Raw genomic sequence first — 24,188 nt, forward strand, 5'->3', positions numbered from 1 at the left:
TAATCTTTTATTCTGCTTTATTTTGGGGGGTGGGAAGGGGCAGAGGGGGAAGGGCTGGGGGCGGGGTCTCCTCCCCGTGGCATAGAGCGGTGGTCTGGTAGGAGTCCTCTTAGCTACTTGGCACAGTCCGCTGGCTGACTCAGTCTCTCAGTCTCCCTCGGAGCCCCTCCGCCTCCGGGCCTCTGTGTTGTCAGTGTTGGGAGACGGAGGAGGGAGCTGCACCGGGCAAGGTCATCCCATCAGTGTCCCAGGAGTCGTGGGGGACTCCTGAGGATGCGAGTCTGGTAAGTACTGGTACGTCGGGACCCTCTGTGGAGCAGCACCATCCAGGTGAGAGCCGGAGGTCAGGGTCAGACAGTCAGTGTTGAGGGAGCTGGACCAGACTTGGGGGGGCACTGGTGGGCGGGCGCTGCTTTGCAGGGAGGCGGGGGTGGGGAAGGCACCACGGCACACACCACGAGACGTCGGGGCAGGGGGGCGGGGCCCAGGGTAGCAGGAACACCGCTGTGGAGGTAGAAGAAGCCAGCGGAGCACCCGAGGTCAGTGTCCCATGGTGGCCCAAGGCGGCCCTTCGCCACTCCAGGGGGTGGTGGGTCCCTGGCACTTGCTTGCTTGGCTGCCTCTGCTGTGCTGAGTTTTCACCTGGCCTTGGGTCATGGGGTCATTTCCTGCTCATCACTGCCCTCTTCTCATTGATCTCATGCCCAGTTGCAGACCTGGCACCTGTTGAATTAAGACGGAATTGTGTAGCCCTGAGCTGGCTCTGGAATAGTCCGGTTGTTGGTCCGTTGGTACAGAAACTGTTGCTGGTTGATGAGTTGGTTGCGTGCCCTTTCTCAGGTGGTTCCCTTTGGGTCATGAGGGGCAGGAAGGGGGTGCAGGGGTCTGAGCGAAGCAGGCTGAGGCACGGGGAGGTGCTGGAAGGAGGTTCTGTGGGGCGGCGGGGTGGTGGGGAGGAGGCGCGCTCAGTCGAGGTCAGCATCCTCGTCGGAGTCGCTGGGCAGTTCCTCCAGCGTGGCTCTTTCGCTGGGTGGGCTTGCCTCGACCAGGGTAGGCAGAGCCTGGGTGGAGACAGCGGCCAGGAAGTCGGTCAGGGCTCTGGCCATCAGCTCCCGGTGGGTCACGATGGAGAGCCCTTGGGTGCTGCGGATGTCGGCCAGGCGGGCCAGGGCCTCGGCCTGGGTGGGAGGGTGCTGGAGGGGCCTGCGGGCCCACGCGCCGCCCTGCGCGTCCTGCGCGTCCTGCGAGGTGTCTTGCAGGCCGTCATGCAGGCCACACTGACGGAAACGTTGCAGGTCGTCTTGCAGGGCGTCTCGCAAGACGACACAATCATCGCCCTCGACATGCGGCACCAGGCGTGGGCTCGGGTGGGTCTGGGTGCCCTCGAGGGCAGGGCCCCCGATGCCGAAGAACTGGCACAGCATCTGCCAGAAACTGGGCGTGATCCGCAAGCCATGCAGGGAGTGGAGCTGCCAGGGCCTGGGGCCCAGGAACAGCTCGGCCAGCTCCTCGGGCGGGAGGGCATTGGCACCTACGAGAGGTGGCATCTGGGTGAACAGCTGGGTGACAGCGCTGGCGATGCCGCTGCTGGTGAGGAGGGACGCGTCCAGGAAGAGGCGTAGAGAGCGCTGTGGGGGCGGCCGGGCTGGGTCCGCGGCAGGCGCGGGCAGCAGGGCCAGGCGCCTCCTGAACCGCAGCATCACGAGGAGCGCGGCCATGGCCAGGAGGTTCTTCCAGAGCAGGAGGCTTCGGTAGAAGTGCAGCATGACTGCCCTGATCTGGGCCATGCTGAAGTGGGCCAGGAAGCTGTTGAATATCTGGTCCACGGGTATCAGCGCCAGGAGCCCGTGCTGGAGGTTCTGCCCGTTGGGCTCGTCTGGGTGAAGGGCATCTTCACTCTCCTCTTCGTTTTCTGATTCTGGGGACTGACCCCCAGGGGGGCCCCGCATGGTGACAAGCATCGTTGGCCTGGTGGTGGTGGCGGCCTGGCTCTGCTGGGCCCTCTTGCGGAGCCTCTGCCGGCGGGGCAGGGGCTGGGCGTCCTCCGATGTCGGCATCTCCTTGACGTCAAAGTTGAAGTGGGCGAAGAAGAAGACCCAGTGGCCGGGGAGAAGTACGGTGAGCCTGTCATTGTTCAGAGAGGCTAGATCCTCCTTGTTGAGAAGGATCATGATGGGCTCCTCGGTGTTCTCCAGGTAGCGGCACCACACCATGAAGGCAGCCCGGATTGGAAGGATCTTCATCTCCGCCAGCGAGGCCTCCACCTCCATCGGGGAGATGTTGCGGGAGTAGAAAGCGCAGCACGCTTTCTTGCCAGTCCGCTTGTCCATTTGGATCAGGCTGGCGTACAGGGACGTCTTGGTGACGCCCGTCTGCAAGTAGAACTGGTTCTGGGGCTTGGGGTGGTAGAGGAGGGGCGCCTTGCGGAATGCCCGCTTCAGGCCCACGAAGGCCTCCTGCTCCTTGTCACCCCAGTCGAAAGGCTGGTCGGCCCGGAGCTGCCGCACCAGGGGCTCTGTGATGTCGGCGAACCGTTCCACGAAGTGCCGGTAGGGGAAGGCGAATTCCATGAGGTTTCGCAGGGACTTCCTCGAGCCTGGGGTGGGGTACCCTGTGATCGTGCTGACGATGCTCTTGTTGAGCCTCACCCCCTTGGGGGTCACGACGAAGCCCAGGAACTCGGCAGTGTGCCGGTGGAACTGGCTTCTCTGCAGGGAGCAGTAGACGTGGTGGTAGCGGAAGCGGACCAGAACCTGGCGCACGTGGTGGTAATGCTCCTCCTGGCTCATGGAGTAGACCAGGACGTCCTGCCCGTAGGAGATGACAAAGAGGCCGATCATGTCCTTTAGGATGAAGTGGATCACGCCCTGGGGGATGATAGGGTCTGCACAGATCAGGAAGGGCTGGTAGCTCGCCATCTCTTGGAGCTCCAAACCGAATGCCACTTTCCATACGTCTTCTGTCTGGTGTATGTCCATGCTTTCCTCCACGATGGTCCCACGCAGCTCCAGCTTGGTGAACCATGTAGCTCCGTGTAACTGGTCGAACAGTTCTGGAATCATCTGTATGTAGTCATGCCTGCTGGTCAGCATGTCCTGCAGGTCCCAGAATTCCTCCTGCTTGGCTTTTTCTTGCACCCCGGCATCCACAGGTTCCCACGGCGCGGTGGAGGCGCAGTCGTAAAAGGTCTCCTCGCTTTGATCACTGTCTCCAGCCTGCTGAAGCTCAGAGGGCTCTGATTCAGAAAGATCATCGGATCCGTCTGAGCTTGGCTGGTCGGAAGTCTCCTCATCTGCTTCCTTCGGGTTAAACACGTCGGCCAGGTCGGAGTACTGGTGTGGCAATCCGGGCAGTAGGCTTACGGCATGGTGTTCCAGAGCAATGCATGGTGGGGGCGGGCGGAAGCAATTCTTCAGGCAGTAGGGAGAGTGGAAGGTGCAGCGGCCTTTGACCCAGTCGATGTCGGGGGCGTGGAGCTGGAGCCACTTGATGCCTAGAATCACGGAGAATTTGGATGAAGCAACGATGTCAAATTCCAGGGACTCCTGGTGGTTCTGGTGCAAACACACCAGGGGTTCGGTGTAGAGCCAGACGGGTTCGTTGCCGACCAGCGAGCCGTCCGCGGTCTGGACCAACTCTGCGTAGGGCTTCTGGTAGAGCTCCACGTAGTGCTCTTGGGCGAACCCCTCATCCATGTAGTTGCTGGTCGCTCCCGAGTCGACCAGGGCCTGGACCGCCACGCTGTGGTAGGGGTTCACCCTCACGAGGAGCAGCAGGAAGAGGTGCTTGCGTTTGATGCCAGGGTGGAACTCGTTGGGCAGCCAGGTGCTCACGGTCCACCTCTCGGGAACAGGTGAGTCGAGCCAGGTCAGGTGCCGTGGGCGGGCCTCCGGGGCCAGCCTGAGCATCGCCCTTCTCTCAGCCAGCTTGTCCTCTATCTGCAGGACCAGCGCAATCAGGTTTTCCAGCGAATTCGGCTGCGGGATGCTGAACAGATACTGCCTGATGTCTTCCTTGAGCCCCTGGCACAGGTGGGCCTGGAGGACTTCGTCTGGCCAGCCCAAGGTGGGTACGAGGCTCTGGAACTCGTTGATGTATTCGATGGCGGCGCGGTCCCCCTGCCTGAGGTTGAACATGGCATCCTCTGCTACCCGCAGGGCCTGGCGGTACTCAAACGTGTCGTTCATGGCTTCCAGGAAGGCCGGGAAGTCATCAATCATGGAGCTTTCTTTCTCCACCAGGTCGCTGGCCCATTCCATAGCCATGCCCGAGAGGTGACTGATGACGTACCCCACTCGCAGGCGGTCGTTGCAGAACACTCTTGGGTAGCTCTGTAAGATCAGCTGGCAGAGCACGATGAACTCATGGTATTCTCTGCGATCACCTGAGAATTGCTTCGGGGTCGGCAGTTGGCCTTTGTTGATCGCGTTCATCAGGATCTCTTCCGCCACTCGCTGCTGCTCTCTGAGGTCTTGCATCCGGAAATACAGAGAGATGATGGACCTCACCATGCCCATGACCTCCACTGTTGAGCTGTCTGGCTCTTCGGGACTCTCGTCTTCCTCCGATTCAGCCAGGTCAGTGTAGTAGTCTTGGTCTTCCTGGGACTCCCATGGGTTGTCCTCTTCTTCTTCTTCCATTCCACCAGGTGCCCCTCCGAATGGACCCCCCTCTTCCAGATGAGAACCCTCGCATGACTCCTCCAAGTCTTGGAGTAGGTCATTGGGTGGATCCTTTATTTCCCTATGTGGGCCACTGGATGGCTCCTCCATGTCTTGGCGGAGGTCAATGGACTGCTCTCCCGTTTCCTGGGCCAGGCCGCCGGCCAGCCCCGCCGCCTCCGCTCTGCCGCCTGGCGGCGTCTCCACGGTGGTTTCGGATGAGCCCTCGGAGGACTCCATTTGTTTTGATGATGGATTCTTACGCTCCATCATCGTCTCAAATGAGTCTTCAGAGGGTTCTATCATTTCGTCGGATGGAAAGGAGTGTTCTCTGAAGACTGGTAAGGTCGTGACGCGTCTGGTCAGCGCCTGGGATGTCAGAGATCAGAACCTGGCAGTGGGGAGAGGCGAGAGTGGGGGGAAGAAAGGCAGTGTTTAGGGGTCTCATGAGGTCAGGGTCTCTAGGACAAGCCAGATGCCCACCTAGTCTGAAGCTGGGGGGAAACTCCCTGGGTCTAACTTGGGGCACCCTGTGGAGAGAAGAGATCCTCAACCCCCTGACCTTTGCACCTGATCTCCGAGGCTTATTCTGCCTGTTTGGCCTGCTTGCTTCCCCCATGGCTGTGAGAAATTCACAGTTCATAAATTCTGTGGCGTGCTGTGCCCAGAGTGGCCCTGTGGCAGGCTGGCACCTGGCAGGATGCACTGGCCACTTCATTTCAAGCCTGGCACATAGGCCTGGTCAACTTCCCTGCCCTTCTTTGGTCACCAGAAGGTCACAGAGGTCACATCTCAGCGCCATCCAAAGCCACCCCTGGCAGGCTGGGCCCCCTCGGGGCTGAGGTGGGAATCTCCAGGAGAGGTGCCTACTGGTTAGCAAGTTCAGGGCGCGAGCAGAAAATGGGCACTTGGCTGTGATCCCTTCAGCTGGGTCAGCTGCCCCAAATAGCTCTTATTTCTTCTCCTAGATTCAAAGGAGACACTGGGGACAGGTGGAAGCCGTGATCTGGATTCTGGCTTTTCTATTCCCACCCCACCTCCCCCCAGAAATGTTTAGAAAGTACCTACTGTCTGCCAGAGACGTGTCATTTGTGACTTAATTCTGACTCGGAATTTTTGCTGATTTTTTTTCTCTTTCACCGACTTCCAGGGCTGAGTTCTCTCCCCAGCTCTGAGCTGTCAGGGGAGACCTACCAATCATGTCCCCACCTCTCCTAAAATCTGCACTCTCCCAAGACTAGCCCTCCTTGTCTGCGGGGGTTCAGGAACTTCAAACATCTGGCCTCAGTTCCACTCCTGCAAAAGTCTTTACAGACCCTCCAATCTCTTTGCCCCAGTGGCCGCGCCTCCCTGTCCTGGGCTGGTCTCCCCCCAGCACTGGGGTGTAGCTAGTAGAGCTGGGATATTCAGTAAGGCATGGGGGTGTGGGGAGGGCATGAGATAACCTTGACATCTGAGTGACTGAAGAATTGATTTTGGAAAATCTTTAGTGGGTCAAGGCTGAATTGACAGAGATGTTTTGATTGGGATTGTTAACGTGCTTTTCTGCTGCAGCAGGGCAGATTGAGTTCTGGCTATCCAATTAATTAGCTCTACAGTTATCGTTCTTGAGCCATTTAACACTTTTTGTTGCTTCTCAGTTTTCTTTTTAGCCTCTGGGCCAATCTATTAAAAAAAAAAATGCTTTCCCTAGCGAAAAACTCCTCATTGGCTAAAATCCAGCCTTTCCAACATGATATGCTGCTTTTCAAAATTAAATGCATTCTTGTTAGCATGACAGTTAAATTTGATTCTGCAGTCCCTCTGATTAAAGCCTTCTCTGTTTATTCGCAGTATATGATATTAAATGCAAATCCATTAGCATAAAAATTCCTGACACATAAACTCATCAGAATCATTTTCTGGATAAAATTTAAGGTCTTAAAATAATAGAAAATTCTGATCATGTTTTTATTTCAAAGTAGAGACAACATTTTTTTTTAGGTAAAACTGTCATCACCATCCTCATATCCATTATAATAAGATTATGTATATAGCACGTCACATAGATTAACTCATTTCTCCTTCATAAAAGTCCTGTAAACTATATATTATTATTGTAAAATTCCAAGTCTCTAATTAAAATACAAAAGTTGACAAATTAATTCATCTGCCAACTCATGTATTAGAAATAAAAACCTCACTCAGCATGTCTCTTACAGCTCTGAAAATCTTTTATTGGTTAAAATTTTAAAATTTAAATTGTCTAAAATTTAGACATAAAATCTCATTATGTCTCTTAATCTCATTATGTATCTTACAACCATTAAAATGCTTTATTATCTAAAATTTAAAATAAAAAATTTAAATTGCTTAAGATTTGAATTTAAAAATTAAAAATTTTAAATTGGTTAAAATTTAAAATAGAAAATCTCAGTATGTCTTTTACAACCCTTGAAGCCCTTTATTGGCTAAAATTAAAAAATTTAAATTGGCTAAAATTTACAATATAAGATCTCATTATGTATCTTACAACCCTGGAAATGCTTTATTCGCTAAAATTTAAAATTTAAATTAGTTGAAATATGAATTTGAAAATTAAAAATTTTGAATTGGCTAAAATTGAAAATATAAAGTCTCAGTTGTCTCCTAAGTATTTTATTGGCTAAATTTAATATTTAAGAATAAAAACTGGCTAAAATTTGAATTTAAAAATCAAAACATTAAATTGGCTTTATATTTTAAAACTAAAAATGTTAAATTGGCTAAAATTTATAATACAGAATCTCAGTATGTCTAAAAATTATTAAAACACTGTACTGTCTAATTTAAAATTTAAAAATTTAAATGGGCTAAATTAAAAATTTTGAATGTAAAATCCCTAAATGTCACCTACAACCCTTAAAACCATTTATTGGCTAAAATTTTAAATTGATTTAAGTTATAATATAAAATTTCAGTATGTCTTTTAAAACTCTTAAGGTGCTTTGTTGACTAAAATAAATTGTTTAAGTTTGAATTTTAAAATAAAAAAATGTTAAATTGGTTACAATTTAAAATACAGAAGCTCAGTGTGTCTCTTAAAACCATTAATTAGCTAAAAACTGAGCACCTTAGCACAATGATTTAAAAACTAGATTATCCCCTTCTTAATATAAAGTCTACTCTTAATATATTTATAAATTTGAGGTACCTGATTAAATCCTTCAACTTTCCCAATTTCAACCTAAAGTCTGATATCCTTGGCATGTTGTTAAAACCTGATATTACTATATTCCGGATATTACCTGATAGTACTAATATTCCTTAACATAGGATTTAAACTTTACCAAGATGCATAAAAGTTATCCATAACTTCTCTATTTAAAGGTTACAAAAGTTTCTTTTCGTTGCCTATAACATGAAGTTCCAATCACTTAGGATAAAATAAAAAAAATTTATTATGAATTTATCTGCAAACTGATGGATATAAAACCCCAAATCTCACTAGGTCACTTCTTAAACTTTGTATTATTGGCTTAATTCCAAACCAGTAATTAGACATGATATTAAAGTCTGACCATTTCGTTAAAGGCCACACTTGCAAGAAACATGAATTTGGTCTTGTAACTTCTGCTTAAAGTCTTATAAAATCTCTAGTCACTAAAGTCCTTAGCATATAGGACCTAAACTCCTTAGCATAAAAGACATATTTTACTGTACAATTTCTATGCAGCCTTTGTTTATGAAACACAGACATTTTGCCATATCACTCTCTGAGAATCTCTTAATGGCCAACATCCAAATTCCTTAGCCCGGCACAAAAAACTGATACTGTTCCTCAGAATAGAGCCCAAACTTCTTAGCATGCTATTTAAATTCAACCCTATAGCCCCTGTATCTCCCGCCCCGCCTCTATTTTACTTGCCATAAATGCTCAAGTTGCCTGCATAAAGCACAAACTGGGTTCACTTTTGCCAAGGGGTGCCTCCCCTGAACTGTCGACGCACCCTCATTGTCTGCTTCATCAAATCCAGACACCTTAGCCTAAAATATGTTTTACCAGCTAGTTCCCCTGGAGACTAAACTCTAGTCAGTCATTCTTTAAAATCCTTTATTGGCTAAAATCCAGACGCCTCTACATGAGGTTCAAAAATGAGATCATATCCCTCCTTCGAATGAGATGCTCCAATGCCTTCAATTCATTCAATTCACACATAAAATCACATCTACTTGGCATGTTATAAAAATCTGAACATATTATCTTTGTCATAAAAATCTGCTCTTGTGGCTCTCCTGAAATGTGTACATTTGATCATGTAACTCTCCAATTTTAAACTCTTCAAGGTTTTTTCATAGCCTATAACATAAAATCCCAACTACTCATAAAATGCAACATTTTATCATATAATTTATCATTGGATCAGTCTATTAGAAAACCCCACACATCTTACCCTGTCATTCCTTGAAACCCTTTATTGGCGTAAATCCATCCTTATTAGCATGATATAAAAATTCGATCTTGTCATTCCTTAAAATAAAATTCTCCCTTTCTAGCACAGTCAGTAAACTTTGATCTTGTCACCTCACCCTAAGAATCTTACAATGTCTCTTGATTGTGGAATTAGGGAATAAAAATTCAAAATCTTAGCATAAAATGTGAATTTTATTTGGTAATTTCACTGCAAACTCTTTATCAAATACAACGAAACTCAGCACATCCCTCTTAGAACTTTCTATTGGCTGAAATAAAATTCCTAGGCACTTGCAAAAATCTCATTGTATCAGAGCCTCAAAGTAAATTCCACATTTCTTTGCGTATTCCCAATGTTGGTCATGGAACTTTTCTGATCAAAGTCTTTCAACGTTGCTGTCAACATCAATCAAATTTCCTTGGTATGCTCGGAAAGTCAGACTTTAACACCCCCTCAACTAATAAAGGATGTTTTAGCGTGATACTTAAATGTGTGGCTTTCACTTTTCTGTCAACAACTTCCCAATGTTTCCTCATTGTCCATTCATAAAATCCAAAGCCTTTAAATATGTTTTATGTTTTTCTACTTACTTACCTCCCACAAGCAAAAAATCTCCCCATTGTATTTCTTCAAACCCATGGGCAAGAATCCAAACTCCTTAGCGTAATTATAAAAGTTTGATTGTGTCACGTCTCAGTAATAAAGTCCAGACTACTTCCCTCCAAACTCCGTATCTATTCATGAAACCGCCCCCAGCCCCCGCTTAAAATCTTTTTAATCATCACTAACAAAATGTCTTTACATCTTAGCGTGGCACCTCCATTTAGTCATGATATCTTCAGTTTAAAATCCTTAACATTTCATGTCCATAACATAAAATCCAGTTGCCTGAGCATGAAATGAAAATTGGACCAAGTGTTTGTTATATTGAGAAATCTTTACATGGCTCTTTATTACTTAGAGTAGAAAGCCTAAATTTGCATGAAATCAAAATTTTTTACTGTCTAGCTTCAGTTCCTTATTCCTTTCACACTTCCCTCCTGAAAGACTGGGGTTCGTTACTTCTTGTACCCCCAAACGCATCTTGATTTTATTGTCACAGATTCCTTGGTTTTTTTTGAACTTGTCTCTGTACCTATGATTCATTAATTCATATAGAATGTCCTGACTCTTTCTTTTGGGCCAGGCATTATGCTAGACCCCTACTCTAGCATGAAGAAATGGAGGCAGCCTTGCCTTGTGAAACATCACCAGTAAGAGATGAGGACCACACGCCCTCGTGTTCAGTACTGTGCCGGAGGTGAGCCTGGGGTCTCGGGGCAGCGCCAGGGGTCTCCCTGAATCCCTGGTGAGAGCTCTCTTGAGTCTCCACTGGGCTCAGCTGTCTGTCCCTTTGCCCGGACTTTGGGCATCGTCGGGGCCCGGGTCCTGCCGCATACTGCTTTAGAAACCAGTGTGGGCTTCCTGCTGACCCCTGTCCTCCATGGGCCTGCCTGCCACAGCTCCACACAGCCCAAGAGGCTGCCCCTGCCTCTTCTCTGGGCTCTAAAGAAGTATTATTCCCAGTCCTATAAACGCAGCTGGGATCATGTTGAAGTCTCAAGGCTCATGAAAATTTCTTTGAGCAATATCTACTGACTTGGAAATTCTTAATCTTAACGGAAAAAAAAAAAAAAAAAAACAAGAAAAACCAACCCTCCAAAATCCAGGCTGTGCAGCTGGTCTGGGGTCTTTGCGTTGGACTCTCTTTCCCCTCCCGACACTCAGAGACAGACAGTCCAGCCTCACCACCTTCAGTGCCCGGAGCCTTTGCGGTCAGGTCAGCTCCTTGCTCGCCTCTGAGCAAGTGGCCCTTTGGGTCAGGGCTGCCAACGTGTGTCTATGAAGGGTTGGGTGTGGAGGAGGGGCGGGGGGCCAATCCCTCAACGAATACCTTCCCCGCCCCCCGCTCACTGTCAGCTCACTTGTGCAGTAAAGGAAATCTGATTTTAAAAATAGAGCTTGGAAGAGGAGATGAGAGGAAGTTTAGGGGCAGGGTTTGAGCCTGGGGCAGGGGGCGGGAGTGGAGGAATTAGGGGAGAGGCCACACCTTGCCGGCCTCCCAGGTGCTGGCCGCCACACCTGGAGCCCCCCAGCTCTCTGGGCACCTGCTGTCAGGCGAAGACCCCGGCCTTCCCCGCGTGGCCTGCAGGGGGTGCTCAGAACCGCGTGGACTTGACCACGATGGAGACAGCTGGGGGTCGTGGGGCCTTGGTGGTCTCACTGTCTTCACATGGCCCTTCCGCTGCCCCAGTCCTGCTGGCAGCATGGACAGAGGGGAGCATCCAGGTGTGGGTGGGCACGCAGGGGCGCTGGAAGGGCCGCAGGCTGTTCGTTTTTCTGTTAGATTAATGCCAAGGTCAGGGTGTGCAGACTGAGGCTGGGGGGCCTTCTTGGTTCCCCTGGTACAGACCAGTGGCGTGCTCCCTCTCTGAATTCAGCTGGCTGGTCGGGAGCAGAGGAGGAGGAAGGTGCTGGGAGTTCTGAGGGGGATTCCTGGAGGGTCCCGTGGAGAGCTGGGCTGGGGCCCTGGGGCCCTGGGACCTTCAGGGACTGCTAGCCGAGCAGAGTTCAAGTCAGGGGTCCCCCACTCCTGAGCACTCAACCCCCTGACGTGTGTCAAAGACCCCCTTGGTCCTTCCAGATGGGAGACCCCTCTCACTGACCCCGAACAGCGAGTCTCCATCCTCCTTTACCTCCCCCTGGGGCCTGGACAGAGGGGCTAGGTTGTCCGGCCCCATTGGGCCTTGGACATCACTGGGGACACTAGTGTCTAGAAAGGGGACATGTGACTCAAGAAGACAGCGAGTACTGTCCCCTGGGCTCCTCCTTCACTTCCAGCCCAGGCGGGGCAGGGGTCCTCCTGGAGAGGGTCTGCACAGCCCCTTGCTACCTCTCCCCCGGCCATCCAGGGCATGGGCAGTGCCCCTGACCCAGCCGTGTTCCCTCCGCTGAGTGCCTGCCCGCCTTTCCACTTGACGGGCGGCTCCAGGGGGCAGCTGGCTCACTCTGCCCAGAATAACCAGGGGACGGGGAGAGTGCCGCCTGCGGGCGGGGCTGGGAGAGGGGTCAGGCGGCCAGTGGCCTCCTTCTTTGGGCTGCCCCGATTGGCGGGGCCAACCAGCTGCTCCCTGGGACTGCTCTTGCCTTTCAAGGCAAGTGGGTAGGGGAGGGCGCCCGAACCAGCTGCTAGCCCCGGGCCCTCGCTGACTTTGAGCGTGCCCTTCTCCTGACCCTCAGTTTCCCCAGAGCTGCAAGGAGGCTTGGGAAAGGGTCTTCTCACGTGGCTCCTATAGTTCAGGGGTCCTGCGAGGGGTCAGAGGGATGACCCTGGGGAGCAGGGGTGCAGGGAGTGGTTGTCTGAGAATGTGTGTGCGTGCTAGGTTGCTTCAGTTGTATGCAGCTCTTTGTGACCCTATGGGCCGTAGCCCACCAGGTTTCTCTGTCCATGGGGATTCTCCAGGCAAGAATACTGGAGTGGGTTGCCATGCCTTCCTCCAGGGGATCTTCCCAATCCAGGGATTGAACCCATATCTCTTATGTCTCCTGCATCGGCAGGCAGGTTCTTCACCACTAGCGCCACCTGGAAAGCCCCTTGTCAGAGTAGGTGGAGCTCAGTTCCACCAATCGCTCTTAGAAATTGGGTGTTCTTGGGAACACAAGCTGGGGGGCTTATTCTAGTGCTGGTCCAGGTTTAAGAGTCAGGCTGAGAGCGGCTTCAGTGGGCTTTTTTGAGTCTCTGATGGGTTCCCTCTGTTCCTGGGGTGCTGTGGCTGCAGGCCCAGGAGCATGGGGCTTCTTGGAGCAGGAGGGTGGGGCCTTGGTGCCAGGCAACTCGGCCCAGACTGGCCTCAGTCTCTCCATTTACTTAATGGAGGGAGCCCCGCCTTCCCAGGGGAGTGGGGTGCCGCAAGCCCTTCGTGTACTATGAGATGCTCCAAATGAGTCTGGGCTTGTTATTATCATTAGGACTCTTGTGATTATCACTTTTATCAACCCACTATAATTGTAATGGTCAGATGGATTCAGGCAGCGTTTTCACGCATGGCATCAACTTTAATTTTCCCATTAACCCCACGAGATGACAACGCCCTGCCTTGTAAGTGAGGGAGCCAGAGTCCAGAGGGTCACGCGCCCTGCCCGGGAGCCGTAATTAGTGGTGGCGAGGGCCCCTGGGATCAGGACCATTGAACAGCCCCAGCACTGAGCAGGTCGTGTCTGGAGCTAGTAAGGGATGGGGTGTCTAGATGCAGAAGGCACGTGTCCTTCAGACCGGGGTTATTAGCATTCATTTATTAAAATGGATATTTCAGGCCTGACCTTGGGCACCAGGTCCCTAACACTAACTTTGTTCCTTTCGGGGTGGGGCGTGTTCCCTGCTTCACGGCTTTAACTGGGATTCAGAGAGCCCGGTTTAGGAAGGAAGAGGCAGAGGCAGTGATCAAAGCCAAGCTTAGGCTTTCTTCTCTGCACTGGTGGACGGGGTTGGGGGGGTGGCAGGAGCTGACACCCCATGGGCAGTGGGCAGTGGCCATTCAGAGCCCCTGAGGACCAGAGGAGCCACTTCCATTTCATGGTTCGATGGGAGGCAAGACTGAAAGAATGAGGACCTCAGGGTCTGCCCTCGGTCTCCCGGAAGACCTCCTGTGTTGATTTCCAATCAATTTGGCTACTTTGGGTGTGGGCAGAGGGACAGGACAGCTGGCCCAGAGCCTGCTAATTATAGCCACTCAAGTGTTTGTACAGAGCCATTGAGTCCTCCATGTCACGGCTTTTTTCTTGCAGACAGACAAATCCTTTAACCTTTGTTTCTGAGCGGCGGCCCAGCCCCACCCCTCCACCCACCTTGGGGGCGGGAGGTCAGCATGGGACCCCCTCACCCTGAGCCTTACCTTTGACACAGGCGATCAGTGGCTCTGCTTCTGTCCCGTCAGCTGGAGCTCCGCTTCTTTCTGGAAGGTTATTGGATAAATAGGTTTCTTAAGTATGAAAGGCCAGGTTGGGATGGCACACGTACTCTGCACAGTAGGGACCTCAGTCCACTCAGGGCTGTGTCCTGCCATTCTCAGGGGCCCACGTCATGTCACATGATACAGTCCCCCAGCACTGCGTCTGGCTCCCTCCATCATCTAAGTCCTTACTCTGTGCCAGGCGCTGTTTTCATTCTCTTAATCCTTGTAACACCCTTTGGAGGTGTGACTGTTTTCTTATCCCCATTTTGCAGAAGAGGAGCCTGAGGCCCAGGACAAACCTCAGACCCCATGGGCCGTCCTCACTTCTCTCTCTGGTCTGACACAGACTGCGAGTCCCGTTGGCCTTGCCCACGTGTCAGGCCAGTTGAGGTCCACACCGGAGGCCCTGTGGCCCCGCCCTTGCTCTGTGACCCCCAAGCTCTGAAGCCCCTTGAGCAAGCCCCTCGACTGGACCCTGCAGTGTTCAGTCCTGTCCCTGACAGCAGTCTGCACTAGCTACTCTTTCTGCCCTCCTTCCCCCTAGGCACACAGTAGGGCTGTCAGCATTAGGAGGGGAGGCCTGGGGGTGGGGAATCTGAGAGGTGGGCTGCCCCTCAGCCTGGGAACCTGGGGGGTATTTTCTCTTCTCCCTTCGCAGGAGGCTGGCAGGTTGGATGGCGGCTTTCTCCAGGAAGGGAGTAGATGCCTGGCCCAGGATCGAATCAAAAGGTCTGAAAAATGATTGCTTTTTATCCCCTGATTGGTACATGTGAACAGTATGTAAATGCGTAGAGTCCTCGGGATGGATCTAACCTGAGCTCTCTGTCCTGCAGCTGTGGCTCACTGCCCCCGGCGGGCAGTGAGTCAGTGGGCTCCCAAGGCCAAGGAGAGGCCTAGCCCTGGCCCGCCAGGATGGCAGCCCCACCCAGGGGAGTGTGAGGCTCTTCTAGGCTGACCTCAAAGACACCCCTCTCCCCAGGTACGTACGCCCTGCTCTGCCATACAGACAGCCTCTTTGGAGGGGTAAGGCCCTCAAAGGCTGGGGGTGGTGAACCTTACGATGGTAGTCTAATTTAAAAATCCAAAACAATGCTGTTCCTCTTGACTGTCCCTTACATTACGTGCCCCCCAACCCAGGGTGGTGTTAAAATCTTTCACTATGATTACGAGGAGGGGTGAGGGGCCTGTTTGATGGGGGTCTGCTCTGGGGCAGAGAGGGTAGGCTCCTCTGGGTGGAGGCTGGTGGCCTTGGTCAAGGGATTATAATTCCCTTCACTGGCTCCTCTAGGATGGGGACAGCCATCTTCAAGGATCACCTTGATGCTTTTAATGGAGGAAACTAGAGAGTGCCTGGTGCATAGTAGGTGATCAACTGATGCAAAAATGGGTGTCATTTCAGTGTATCTGTCCCCTAACTGTCCCTTTCAAAGCCCTTCTCATTTTTGTAGAATCCAGAGGGACACCTGGAGGGATAAACAGGTCAGCCGTGGGTCCAGAGGCCCTTTCCTTGAGTCAACCCTGTAACTTTTATTGGCCCAGTGGGACTCACGCAGCCTTCTGGAGGAAAGAGCATCTTCACATGGAATTACCCTGGTCCGGAGGCAGACGCAGGTAACCTGGGAACTGTATTTTACTTTTATTTATCATAAGCATCTTTGGTATCTGCAAAAACTATGACAGACATCTCAAAGTATTCGCCAGGATCAAACCCCATCCAAAATAAAGTGCCACGTAATAAATAGCAGGGGCTTGTGCGCGGAAAAGGTGATTAAGAGCTGGTCGTGTTGGTGGAGGGTTGGCTAACCTGGGCTCACATTTCTTTTGTGCAGAGTCATGGTTGAAAATAAGTGTCTGCCTGGCAGAGGGGCGAGAATTCTAGAAGGTCTTGCCTGGTCAGCGTAGGGAGGGGAAGACCTTAAGCAGCTAACTGATCAGCTCATCTGTGTGGATGGAGGCCAAGACAAAACCTGACTTTAGATTGATTTGGGTTTCAGGTTGGCCTGGTTTTGTGTTCTTGGGATCTCTGGGCCTTGATGTCTTTATCTGCATAAAGATAAAGGGTCTTCTTAGCTGCGCAGTTAGCTCCATGCCTGCGACAGCTGGAGGGGGCCTGGGGGGCTGGGTCTGAAGCTTAGTATGCAGGCAGAGGTTGGAGTGTCTGGGGGAGGGAGGGGTTCTGATGAGAAGTCAGGGTGTGGCATGCCACCCTGGACACGTGGGGAGCAGCAGGCAAGGACCTGCACCCCATTTTCAGGGAGCATGTCAGCCACACGCCCTGTAGGTTAGAATTGGGGAAGGGCAACATAAGAGCTGTGGGTTCTGCCTGGGAATCAGCGGCAGAGGACACAGTGAGCCCCCGGGTCTCTGCCAACAAGCCGCAGGGTTGCCGGAGCATGTGTGCTGCTCCCCTGGGGCTCCTGTGTCCCCTTCGCCCGGGACTGTCTCGTCTCACATTCTCTTGAGTCCTGATTTCCACTTTGCTAAGCTTTGAAAACACGGGCCAGGGCATTAGCTCTTAGGCTTGTTAAAGCTCTTGGGGAGGAAAGGGACTTCTCCCCAATAGGTGCCTTGCAGACACACGCCCTGCAGGTCTGAAGGGATTTGGGGCCCATGGGAGGTACAGTTCCAGCCGGTGGGCAAACACCTGCTGGCCTCATATCACCTGCTAACCACTCAGAGACCTGGGGCATTCCTGCTTTAGAGCAGAAGACTTCAAAAAAGAGTAATCTGGGGGGCAGGATAAATCCTTCGTGTCTGCAGAACTGATGTGTGTGTGGGGGTATCTACCCACTCCCCATCCATCAGCCAAAATGTGCTTCCTTTTGTACTTGTAAACGAAAAAAAGCTAAAAGCTAACAAAACCCCCACAAACAAGTCAAAACAAAAAAACCCACACACAAAATGCTTATTTTAATTATGCAAGAAATGCATTGATAATTAATATACCTATTACTGAAAATCAAACACTGTGGATAAAAGCTAAAACCATCATCAACTCCTCTCTCCTCCCCAACTTCCCACCTCCCCACCAACCACCACCATTTTAAGTGCTGTTATCTGAGTCAGGTGTCTGGTTTCAGATTTTTTTTTTTCCTGTGCATTTGCATATCTATCTAAATAGACCCCCCTCCAATATATGATTCTGTTTATTTTCTATGTAAGCTATATCACAATGTATATTTCTTTTTGCACAGCTTGTTTCTCTTCACTCAAGATCCTGCTTGGAGATCATAAAAAAACACCATTCCTTATTACAACACCTTAGTAGCCTGTAATCTGAACACATACTGGAGTTGGGTTAACCATCTCGTTGCTGTCATGAAAGCCCCAGGGTTCTTACCCCATGGTGGGGCGTGGGGGTGGTGCTGGCTTGTGGAAGCAGGTGTTAAGTAATTGCTAAGGTCTAGATTTGAGGGGTGGGCTCACGAGTGTTTATGTCGTTATTACAAATGAATATATGAATGCATATAGTAGAAAAAGAAAAGCAGGACATGCCTGGATCTGTGATGAAAAAGTGTGTTTGAACAAAGGATCATGATTAATCCAGTTCTGCACAAAATACTAAGGTCCATTAAAGACAATAGGTCTCGGCTGTTTCATTCTTTTTAAGAGCTGTTTAATATTCCGGGGTGTGTTTGCACCATTGTTTATTAGAGCCTCCTTTATTGTTGAAAACCCCAGCTGTAAGTCTGCCGGGGGAGGCGAGTGTGTGCATATAGACGCTTTGGTCAAAGTCCTAGTCGTCGGGCGGGTCACTGGTTCATGTTGTGCTTATTATATGATTTAAGAAAATAAATAAGAAAGACAGATAAAATAAAAGTGGTCCTGGCATAGATAAATGAGGAGAGCGTGTCATGAACCGAGGTTTTAATTAATAGGATTCTGCTGAACTGATGCCAGCTAAAAAAGATCTAAGCTGTCCCGTTTTTGTTTTTTAGTGTGTTATTGCTAACGACCCTGCAATGAGCATTCTTGTAGCTGAATATGTAAACACATCCCCAACTGTGCTTTTACCCCGGCTTCTTAGAGGTGGGATAGCTAGATTAAATGGTTTGCAGCGAAGTTTATTTTCACTGAGTGATCTTTCTAAAATGCCATTTTGACCTTGTCACTGTCTTGCTTTAAATCCTCCATCTGACTTCCCGGAGCTTCTGGGATGTGGTCCAAGAACCTTAGCCTGGCATGTTAAGACCCTTCAGGGTCTGGCTGGAGGCTCCCCAGCCCTGTGCCCCCTCCCCGTGTGAGCATATGAACACACACACACACACACACACGTATACGTGCACATACGTGTGCTAAGCGCACTACGGCCCCCACCAGCTGCCTTGTTCTCTGTGTGTGCCATGCCTTTTACCCTTTGGGGCTCCAGCCAGCTTCGCCTTGGCCCTTAAGACCAGACTTGAAATATTTCCTGGGTGAGCCCAAATTTAGAGGCACGTCTTCCCCCCCACCCCAACACCTCATTTAAAATTTCGGCAAAGTGTGGTCTGTGAAATTCTGACATGCCTGACTTGTTTGCCTTGTCCAGAAGAACGGTTTGCCTTTTTCTAGAATTTGTGAAACTGGCCACATGTTAATTACCCTTTTTCCCTTGACCCTTTTCAGTGACCTCGGCTCCCGTGTTGCCTAGATCTGACCTCCCCTAGTTGAAAACCGCTTCGTGTTCCCCTGGGCCGAGGGGCAGCTTCAGAGGACTGGCTGAGTGCTCTGCGGCAGTGGGTGAGTCCTCAGAATGCCGTCTTACTGCAGACACATACCCGGGGGGCAGGCTGGCTTCCCCTAAACTGCTCTGTCCCACCCTCCTGAGTGCAAATGCCAGGCTCCCCGAGGCCCTGGGAACCCTGAGTCCTGGGGTGCAGGGGTCGGGTGCTTTACATCTGAGGGTTGGAGTGGCAGTGATGTGTTTTGGGAGGATAATTACACCCTGGAAACGGTTCCTTGTGCCTTTTGTGACCTGCTCCTTGCCAGAGAGAAACGGGCTCTGGAACATGAGACGGAGGAACGACAGCTGGGTTGAGGGTGACAGCTGGTGTGATGGGGACGTGCTGGGGAGAGGACCGGGCTGAGAGTGGTGCTTGGGATACGTCACGTTCTAGAAAGAGTACTGGCTTCCAGGTGTAGAGGGGCCGTGAGGCCATGCCTGCTTCGCCCTGGGGTGGGGGCAGAGGCCTTCGCCTGCTTGTTGGGAGGAGCAGAAGCACCAGGGCATTCCGGGCTTTGGTCCCCTCTCTTTCCCTGGGGTGGGGGTGGGAGGGAGCCCCCCATCAGGGCAGCCATCTTGAGCACACACATGGCTCCAGGGCCACACACAGAGCTGTGTGTCTTTGGCAAATCCCCAAGGATTTTTGGGCCTCAGTTTCCTGATGTCACAGGAGGAATGCTAATCCACCCCCAGAATGCCGAGGGGTCGAGCGGGACAGTCACACAACTAAATCACCCTCTGCAGCAGCCTCCACGCTGTTTGCAGCAGAAACCAGCAGCCTTTCCATCTCATCCTGTCCCAAGTGCTTAACCTCCCTCCAGAGGCACAGGCAGCTCCTTTTCAGGGCAGGGAGACCCACAGGGGCCAACGGAGCTGAGAGGGCAAGTGCCGGGCGGGGAGCAGCCCGTTCCCCTCGCCCTGGCGCGGACACCCCCAGGGGAGATTCGGGGCCTTTCCTCAAGCCCTGCGGGGGGCGGAAAGGGGCTGCCCCCACTGGTCTTAATTGGGTTCTCCTAAAAAGTTTGGCCACCATTTATTCTTTTTTTTATAAATACATATAAAACATCGGACTGCTCTTCAGGCAGATTTTTTAGACTTGTATTTTATAGACTTTGGCAAGAGCGGTTCACAAGGAGCAGTGGTTACAGTCTCCAGAGGTTAATAATTCCTGGAAAAACTTCTGGCTAAACCTGACTTCTCCTAAATTTCACAGAAACGGCTCCCTGGGCCGGGCCCAGCCTAAATGAGGTTTCTGTGCCTCGGTGCAGCCTCACCTAGTTGGAAGCATGGCTGGCCTTTGACACAAAAGTGAACTTCCTCGGCCACAGAGCACAAAGACCCCTCTCTCCTAAATTTTCGGTGTATTCACTCCAGAGCCTGGGCTTGGGCTGACCCACGTCTTGTGCTGCTTCTCTGCGCTGTTAGGGGAGCCGTCTGTGCCTCTACCGTGCAGCCCCTTGCATCCCCAACACCCTTGTGTCCAGGCGAGGGTGCCAGGCTGTGCCTGTGTGAGGGGCAAGACGAACTGTTAGTGGGAGGCCCCCTCCCGTCCGCAGTCAAGCTCACCCGCCGGGGCCCAGAGGTGGGCTGCCCTGCGGCCCCTGCCCCATTAGAGATTTGGGGAGGTGACTTTTCTCATCGATACCAAAGCTATTCAAAGAATTCTTTGGGGCTCTCCCCGATCAGAAGCCTTTCTTTGCAAAATTTTCTAAGTGCGTGATTTCTTCTGCCGCACCCCGCTTCCCCCCTCCCCCCTGCACCTCCATGCGATGCCGCAGAGGCGGTGACGCACTTGTAAATACTTAACCAAACATTTTCGCAGCGACAGTTTCAGAGCCATCTTTTAATTGATTAAAACAACAGCAAACAACCGCAAAGCACCCCCCCCCCCCACAACACTCTTTCCCTGAGGCTCTGAGAAAGCAAACAGTTCCTCCCAGGGCTGCTCCCAGCGCCTGAGCAGTGTGGTGGGGCAGTCTGTCTGTCTGTCTGCGGAGCCAGCCCGCACTCCACCTGCAACACGCTGCTGCCCCCCCACGGCGGGTCCGAGCAGCTGTCGGGACCCCGAGGCCGACAGATAGAGCCCGCCCGGCAGATTGGGCTGTCAGGAGGGGGACAGTGAGGCAGTAGTGACAAGGGGCTCGCCCTGGGGTCTCTAGGTGCCTTGGCCCTCCCCGAATCTTTTCTGCCTGCCCATGAGAGGTGCATCCCTACCCGCAAGAGAGACTGAGGGCAGCCTGGTCATTTCGGACAAGGACCCCGGGCTGGCCCCTCAGCCAGCCTGACAAACACACACACACTCACACACACTCACACACACTCACACACACTCAGTGCCTGCACCGGGAACAAAGACAAGAAAACTCCTTTAGAAACTGCAGAACAGAGCCTCGTCTAGCGGGGTCCCCTGATAAAGGCCCCGTCCACCCAGAGTTCCTGGGAACCGAGCCCCCATGAATGGGCCTAAAGGGCCAGCGCCTGACACACAGCCCGGACCGCACTCATCAACATGCAGGCCCCTCGCCCCCATTGCCAGGCGAGGGGGCTTTCACTAGTCCTCAGCGCATCCAAGTCACGGTCCAGCAGCCGGCCGAATCTGGGGCTGTGGCCCAGTCTCCAGAAAAGGGTTCTGCTTTTCCCATGACCAGGCCAGCCCCTCAACTCAACAGACAACACCGCCACCCGCTCTTCCTGCGCTGCCTCTGTCCCCCCCACCCCAGAAAGGCTTCCCCCACCCTCTGCTCCAGCCTGTTGCCTCAGAGAGGACCCAGGCCAGCGTCTCTGGGCCTGGGAGCCGGGGCGAGACCTTGACCACTCCAGGTGGCCCAGCCCATGAGATGGGGGTTTGGCTGCAGGACAGCCCCCCACCCTCCCCCCTTCCCCGCGCCGGCCGGCACTCACCCCCATTCTCCGCTCCTCTCCCTCACTGCCTCACCGAGACAGAAGCGCTCCACCGGCATCTCGGTGCCTCTGCCATTGAGCGCAGGGCTAGGGACCTGGGAACGCGTCAGCATCCTTGCTGTGACCCCAGCCCGCCTCCGCCGCGGCCAGCCCCGCGCGGGACTTCGCGCTGCAGGAGCTTCTCGAAGGCCTAGACGTGCGCGGGCTGCCAGCCTGGGCAGGGAGCCGTGCGGCAGCCTCCCGGCCAAGTACCGGCCTGCCTCTCTCTGCTCGGATGCCTCCCGTAACAGGGAGCTCCCTCTCTCCCTGAGCAGCCCGCTCGGGGCTCGCACACCGAGCTGCTTCGCGGAGCCCTCCCCGCTTTCTGCATCTGCCTCCGCGGCTCCGACGCAGCCCCCTCGCCCCCTCTGCCCTCGGCTCTTTGCAGGCGGCAGGCTCCTTCCCGGGGCTCTCCAGAGCGAGCCCCCCGTCCACGGTGGGATCAGGCGAGGGGTTCCCCAGCCCCGTCCGATCTCGGCCGTCGACACCTGTCCCGGGGCGCGTCTGCCCCGGCCCGCCCGCCCGCATCCGGGACGGAGCCCTTTGCCCTGCTGTTCTACAGAGAGCCCAGGGGAGGGCGCGGGTCTCCCCTCCCGGGTCCAGCTGCTCGGGAGCTATCTGTTAAGCGGCTTCCGAGCCCTCTTGTTTTTTTATGGCCCCTCTGCTAGTTGCTAGGGAGAACGCTCTCTATGCAACCCCCCTGCCTTTTCCGCAGGAGCTGCCGGCAGCCGGGCCGGCCCTGGTCAGCCCACAGCGGCGGCGACAGCGGCGGCAGGCGCCCGCGGCAGGGCTGGGGGCTCCCTGGCTGCGCTTCCCGGCTCTCTAACTGGGAGACCACGCGATTCCTCTTACTTTTCAGAGCCTCGGGTTTTCCTCTGTGAAACGGAGATGAGAGGGGCTTCCGCACCGGCTCAGGGGGAGGCTAAATGAGATAAGTGCAGCCCAGCACTCACTAGACAGCTCATCAGGGCTGCTAGGGTAGACCATGGGGCTCAGGGAGCGACGCACGCACGCATGTAACAAGTGTCGCAGCAAAGAATACCGCCCGGCCTTCGGAGGCCCTGCTCCGAATACAGACAGGGACTTCACGGGGCAGAGACCCCTCTGTGGGCTCCAGCAGCACAAATTAACTCAGCCAGAGGAGGCCTGTGGGCCTGTGAGCTCACAGTAGATGCTTAGAGTAGGCCACAAAAAAGATGGGCAAGCCCACACCTGCCTTTAATATGGCAAGCATTGGCACTGTTTACAGATAGCACGAGGGGCCCCCCGGGGTAAGGCGAAAGGAACATTTTTCTTGGCTGCTCCCTAGAAGGACTAGCTTAGACAAAGGGCGGGGGTGTCTGGGAAGAGAAGCCCAGTGGAGTTCAAGCATCCCACAAACTATGGGGTGCAGCCATCCTTCCGGGCACTCAATTCTCCAAACCACTGCAGGGCACCTACCTTCCCGGGCCCAGATTTGGCTGGACGGCTGGACACAGAGCAGTGCCAATCGGCTGGCTTCTTGTCCTCCAAGCTCAGTCTAGTGGGGGAAAGAGAAGGGAGTCAGTCACTGTTAATCAAGTGATGCAACTGACATCATGGAGCCCTGTCTTCTAGGAGACAAGCCCCGAGCTGGGCTGTCTGTCTAGAACTCAGTCCCAGCAGGAACTCTCTTGAGCACCAGCCTCAAAAATCCCCATTGGCCTGATGGAGAAACTGAGGCAGGAAAAGATGAAGTCCCATACTCACCGACTCTCAAGCTGGTGTGAGGGCCAGCTAGGCTGGAACCTCAGTCTGTCCGAGACTCCCCACCACACCCTGCTGCTGGAGAGAGCTCAGCGAGGCTGTGCTCAGTGCTGGGGGTTGTGGGTGGGCAGGGGACGAAGTGAGTAGTTATAAGCACCTCCCAGCAGTGGGTGCTTGAGATCCCAGCTCCTCTGTGGCCCAATCCGTTTGAAGGGCAGATTCCAAATTAGGTGGTAGCACCTATTGGCAGAGCCTTATAAAAGTGGCATTATTAACCTGACGTAGAGGGGGCCCTGCCCACGTCAAGCAGATTGCAGATCAAGGGGGCTGGGTCTTGTTTGCGTGGATGGGGAGTTAGAGGGAGGGGCGGGAGAGCATCCGGGGGGCCCACTAGGGGCAGCTTCCTGGGCAGGACTAGCTGTGGCGTGGATGAAGGCTTGATGGCTGAGGGCCGAGAGAGGGAGTCCCCTCCCCCAGGCAAATGCCCAGCCTAGAGCCCGCTCTCAAGGGCAGAGACCCCAGCCCCTTTCTCTGACACAGACGAGGTCGGGGGCCCACCCTGCCCCTCAGTTTCCCCATCACCTCTGTCGGAGAGCCCCTGTTCTCGTGCCGTCCCTCCAGCCCCCACCCCGGCCACAGTGCACATCCCCGGACACCTGTCTGCTCCTCCGAGCAGTATTCAAAACAGGAGACTTCCATGTCCGGGAGGGAGGGAGCCATGGGGAGTGCTGTGGAC

At 53.0% G+C, this 24,188-nt stretch overlaps 2 protein-coding genes and 6 non-coding genes across 16 annotated transcripts in view; 7 read left to right on the forward strand and 1 right to left on the reverse strand.

The window, feature by feature from the left end:
• Positions 1-23,680, reverse strand: RTL1 (retrotransposon Gag like 1). The gene is made up of 4 exons (XM_015102054.4): positions 23,456-23,680; positions 23,168-23,246; positions 14,026-14,085; positions 1-5,052 (listed from the first exon to the last, which is right to left on the reverse strand). The coding sequence occupies exon 4, from the start codon at positions 4,965-4,967 to the stop codon at positions 966-968; it is 4,002 nt and encodes a 1,333-aa protein (XP_014957540.2). The 5' UTR covers positions 4,968-5,052; positions 14,026-14,085; positions 23,168-23,246; positions 23,456-23,680; the 3' UTR covers positions 1-965.
• On the forward strand, positions 1,238-1,328 carry MIR431 (microRNA mir-431). Its single transcript, NR_107873.1, has one exon. It is a non-coding gene; the product is annotated as a microRNA mir-431 (primary transcript).
• Positions 2,095-2,208, forward strand: MIR433 (microRNA mir-433). The gene has a single exon (NR_107886.1). It is a non-coding gene; the product is annotated as a microRNA mir-433 (primary transcript).
• On the forward strand, positions 3,195-3,308 carry MIR127 (microRNA mir-127). Its single transcript, NR_107874.1, has one exon. It is a non-coding gene; the product is annotated as a microRNA mir-127 (primary transcript).
• The window catches only part of LOC105606646 (uncharacterized), a 180,762-nt gene continuing 160,529 nt past the window's right edge, over positions 3,956-24,188 (forward strand). For all 9 annotated transcript variants that reach the window (XR_009597285.1, XR_009597284.1, XR_009597276.1 and 6 more), the window contains exons 1-7: positions 3,956-4,065; positions 4,242-4,577; positions 10,281-10,394; positions 14,744-14,814; positions 14,919-15,064; positions 15,534-15,696; positions 18,691-18,804. The gene's annotated coding sequence lies outside the window, so the exon portion shown is untranslated. The remainder of the gene's footprint in view (positions 4,066-4,241; positions 4,578-10,280; positions 10,395-14,743; positions 14,815-14,918; positions 15,065-15,533; positions 15,697-18,690; positions 18,805-24,188) is intronic.
• On the forward strand, positions 4,692-4,781 carry MIR432 (microRNA mir-432). The gene has a single exon (NR_107875.1). It is a non-coding gene; the product is annotated as a microRNA mir-432 (primary transcript).
• Positions 4,876-4,967, forward strand: MIR136 (microRNA mir-136). The gene has a single exon (NR_107876.1). It is a non-coding gene; the product is annotated as a microRNA mir-136 (primary transcript).
• LOC114109252 (small nucleolar RNA SNORD112) lies at positions 17,582-17,658 on the forward strand. The gene has a single exon (XR_003585930.1). It is a non-coding gene; the product is annotated as a small nucleolar RNA SNORD112 (small nucleolar RNA).

Source organism: Ovis aries, chromosome 18, assembly GCF_016772045.2.
Source record: "Ovis aries strain OAR_USU_Benz2616 breed Rambouillet chromosome 18, ARS-UI_Ramb_v3.0, whole genome shotgun sequence".
NCBI lineage: Eukaryota > Metazoa > Chordata > Mammalia > Artiodactyla > Bovidae > Ovis > Ovis aries.

Excerpts from the sequence above, each read along its gene's own strand:
- RTL1 (XM_015102054.4), bottom strand. The coding sequence starts at position 4,967 with ATGATAGAACCCTCTGAAGACTCATTTGAGACGATGATGGAGCGTAAG.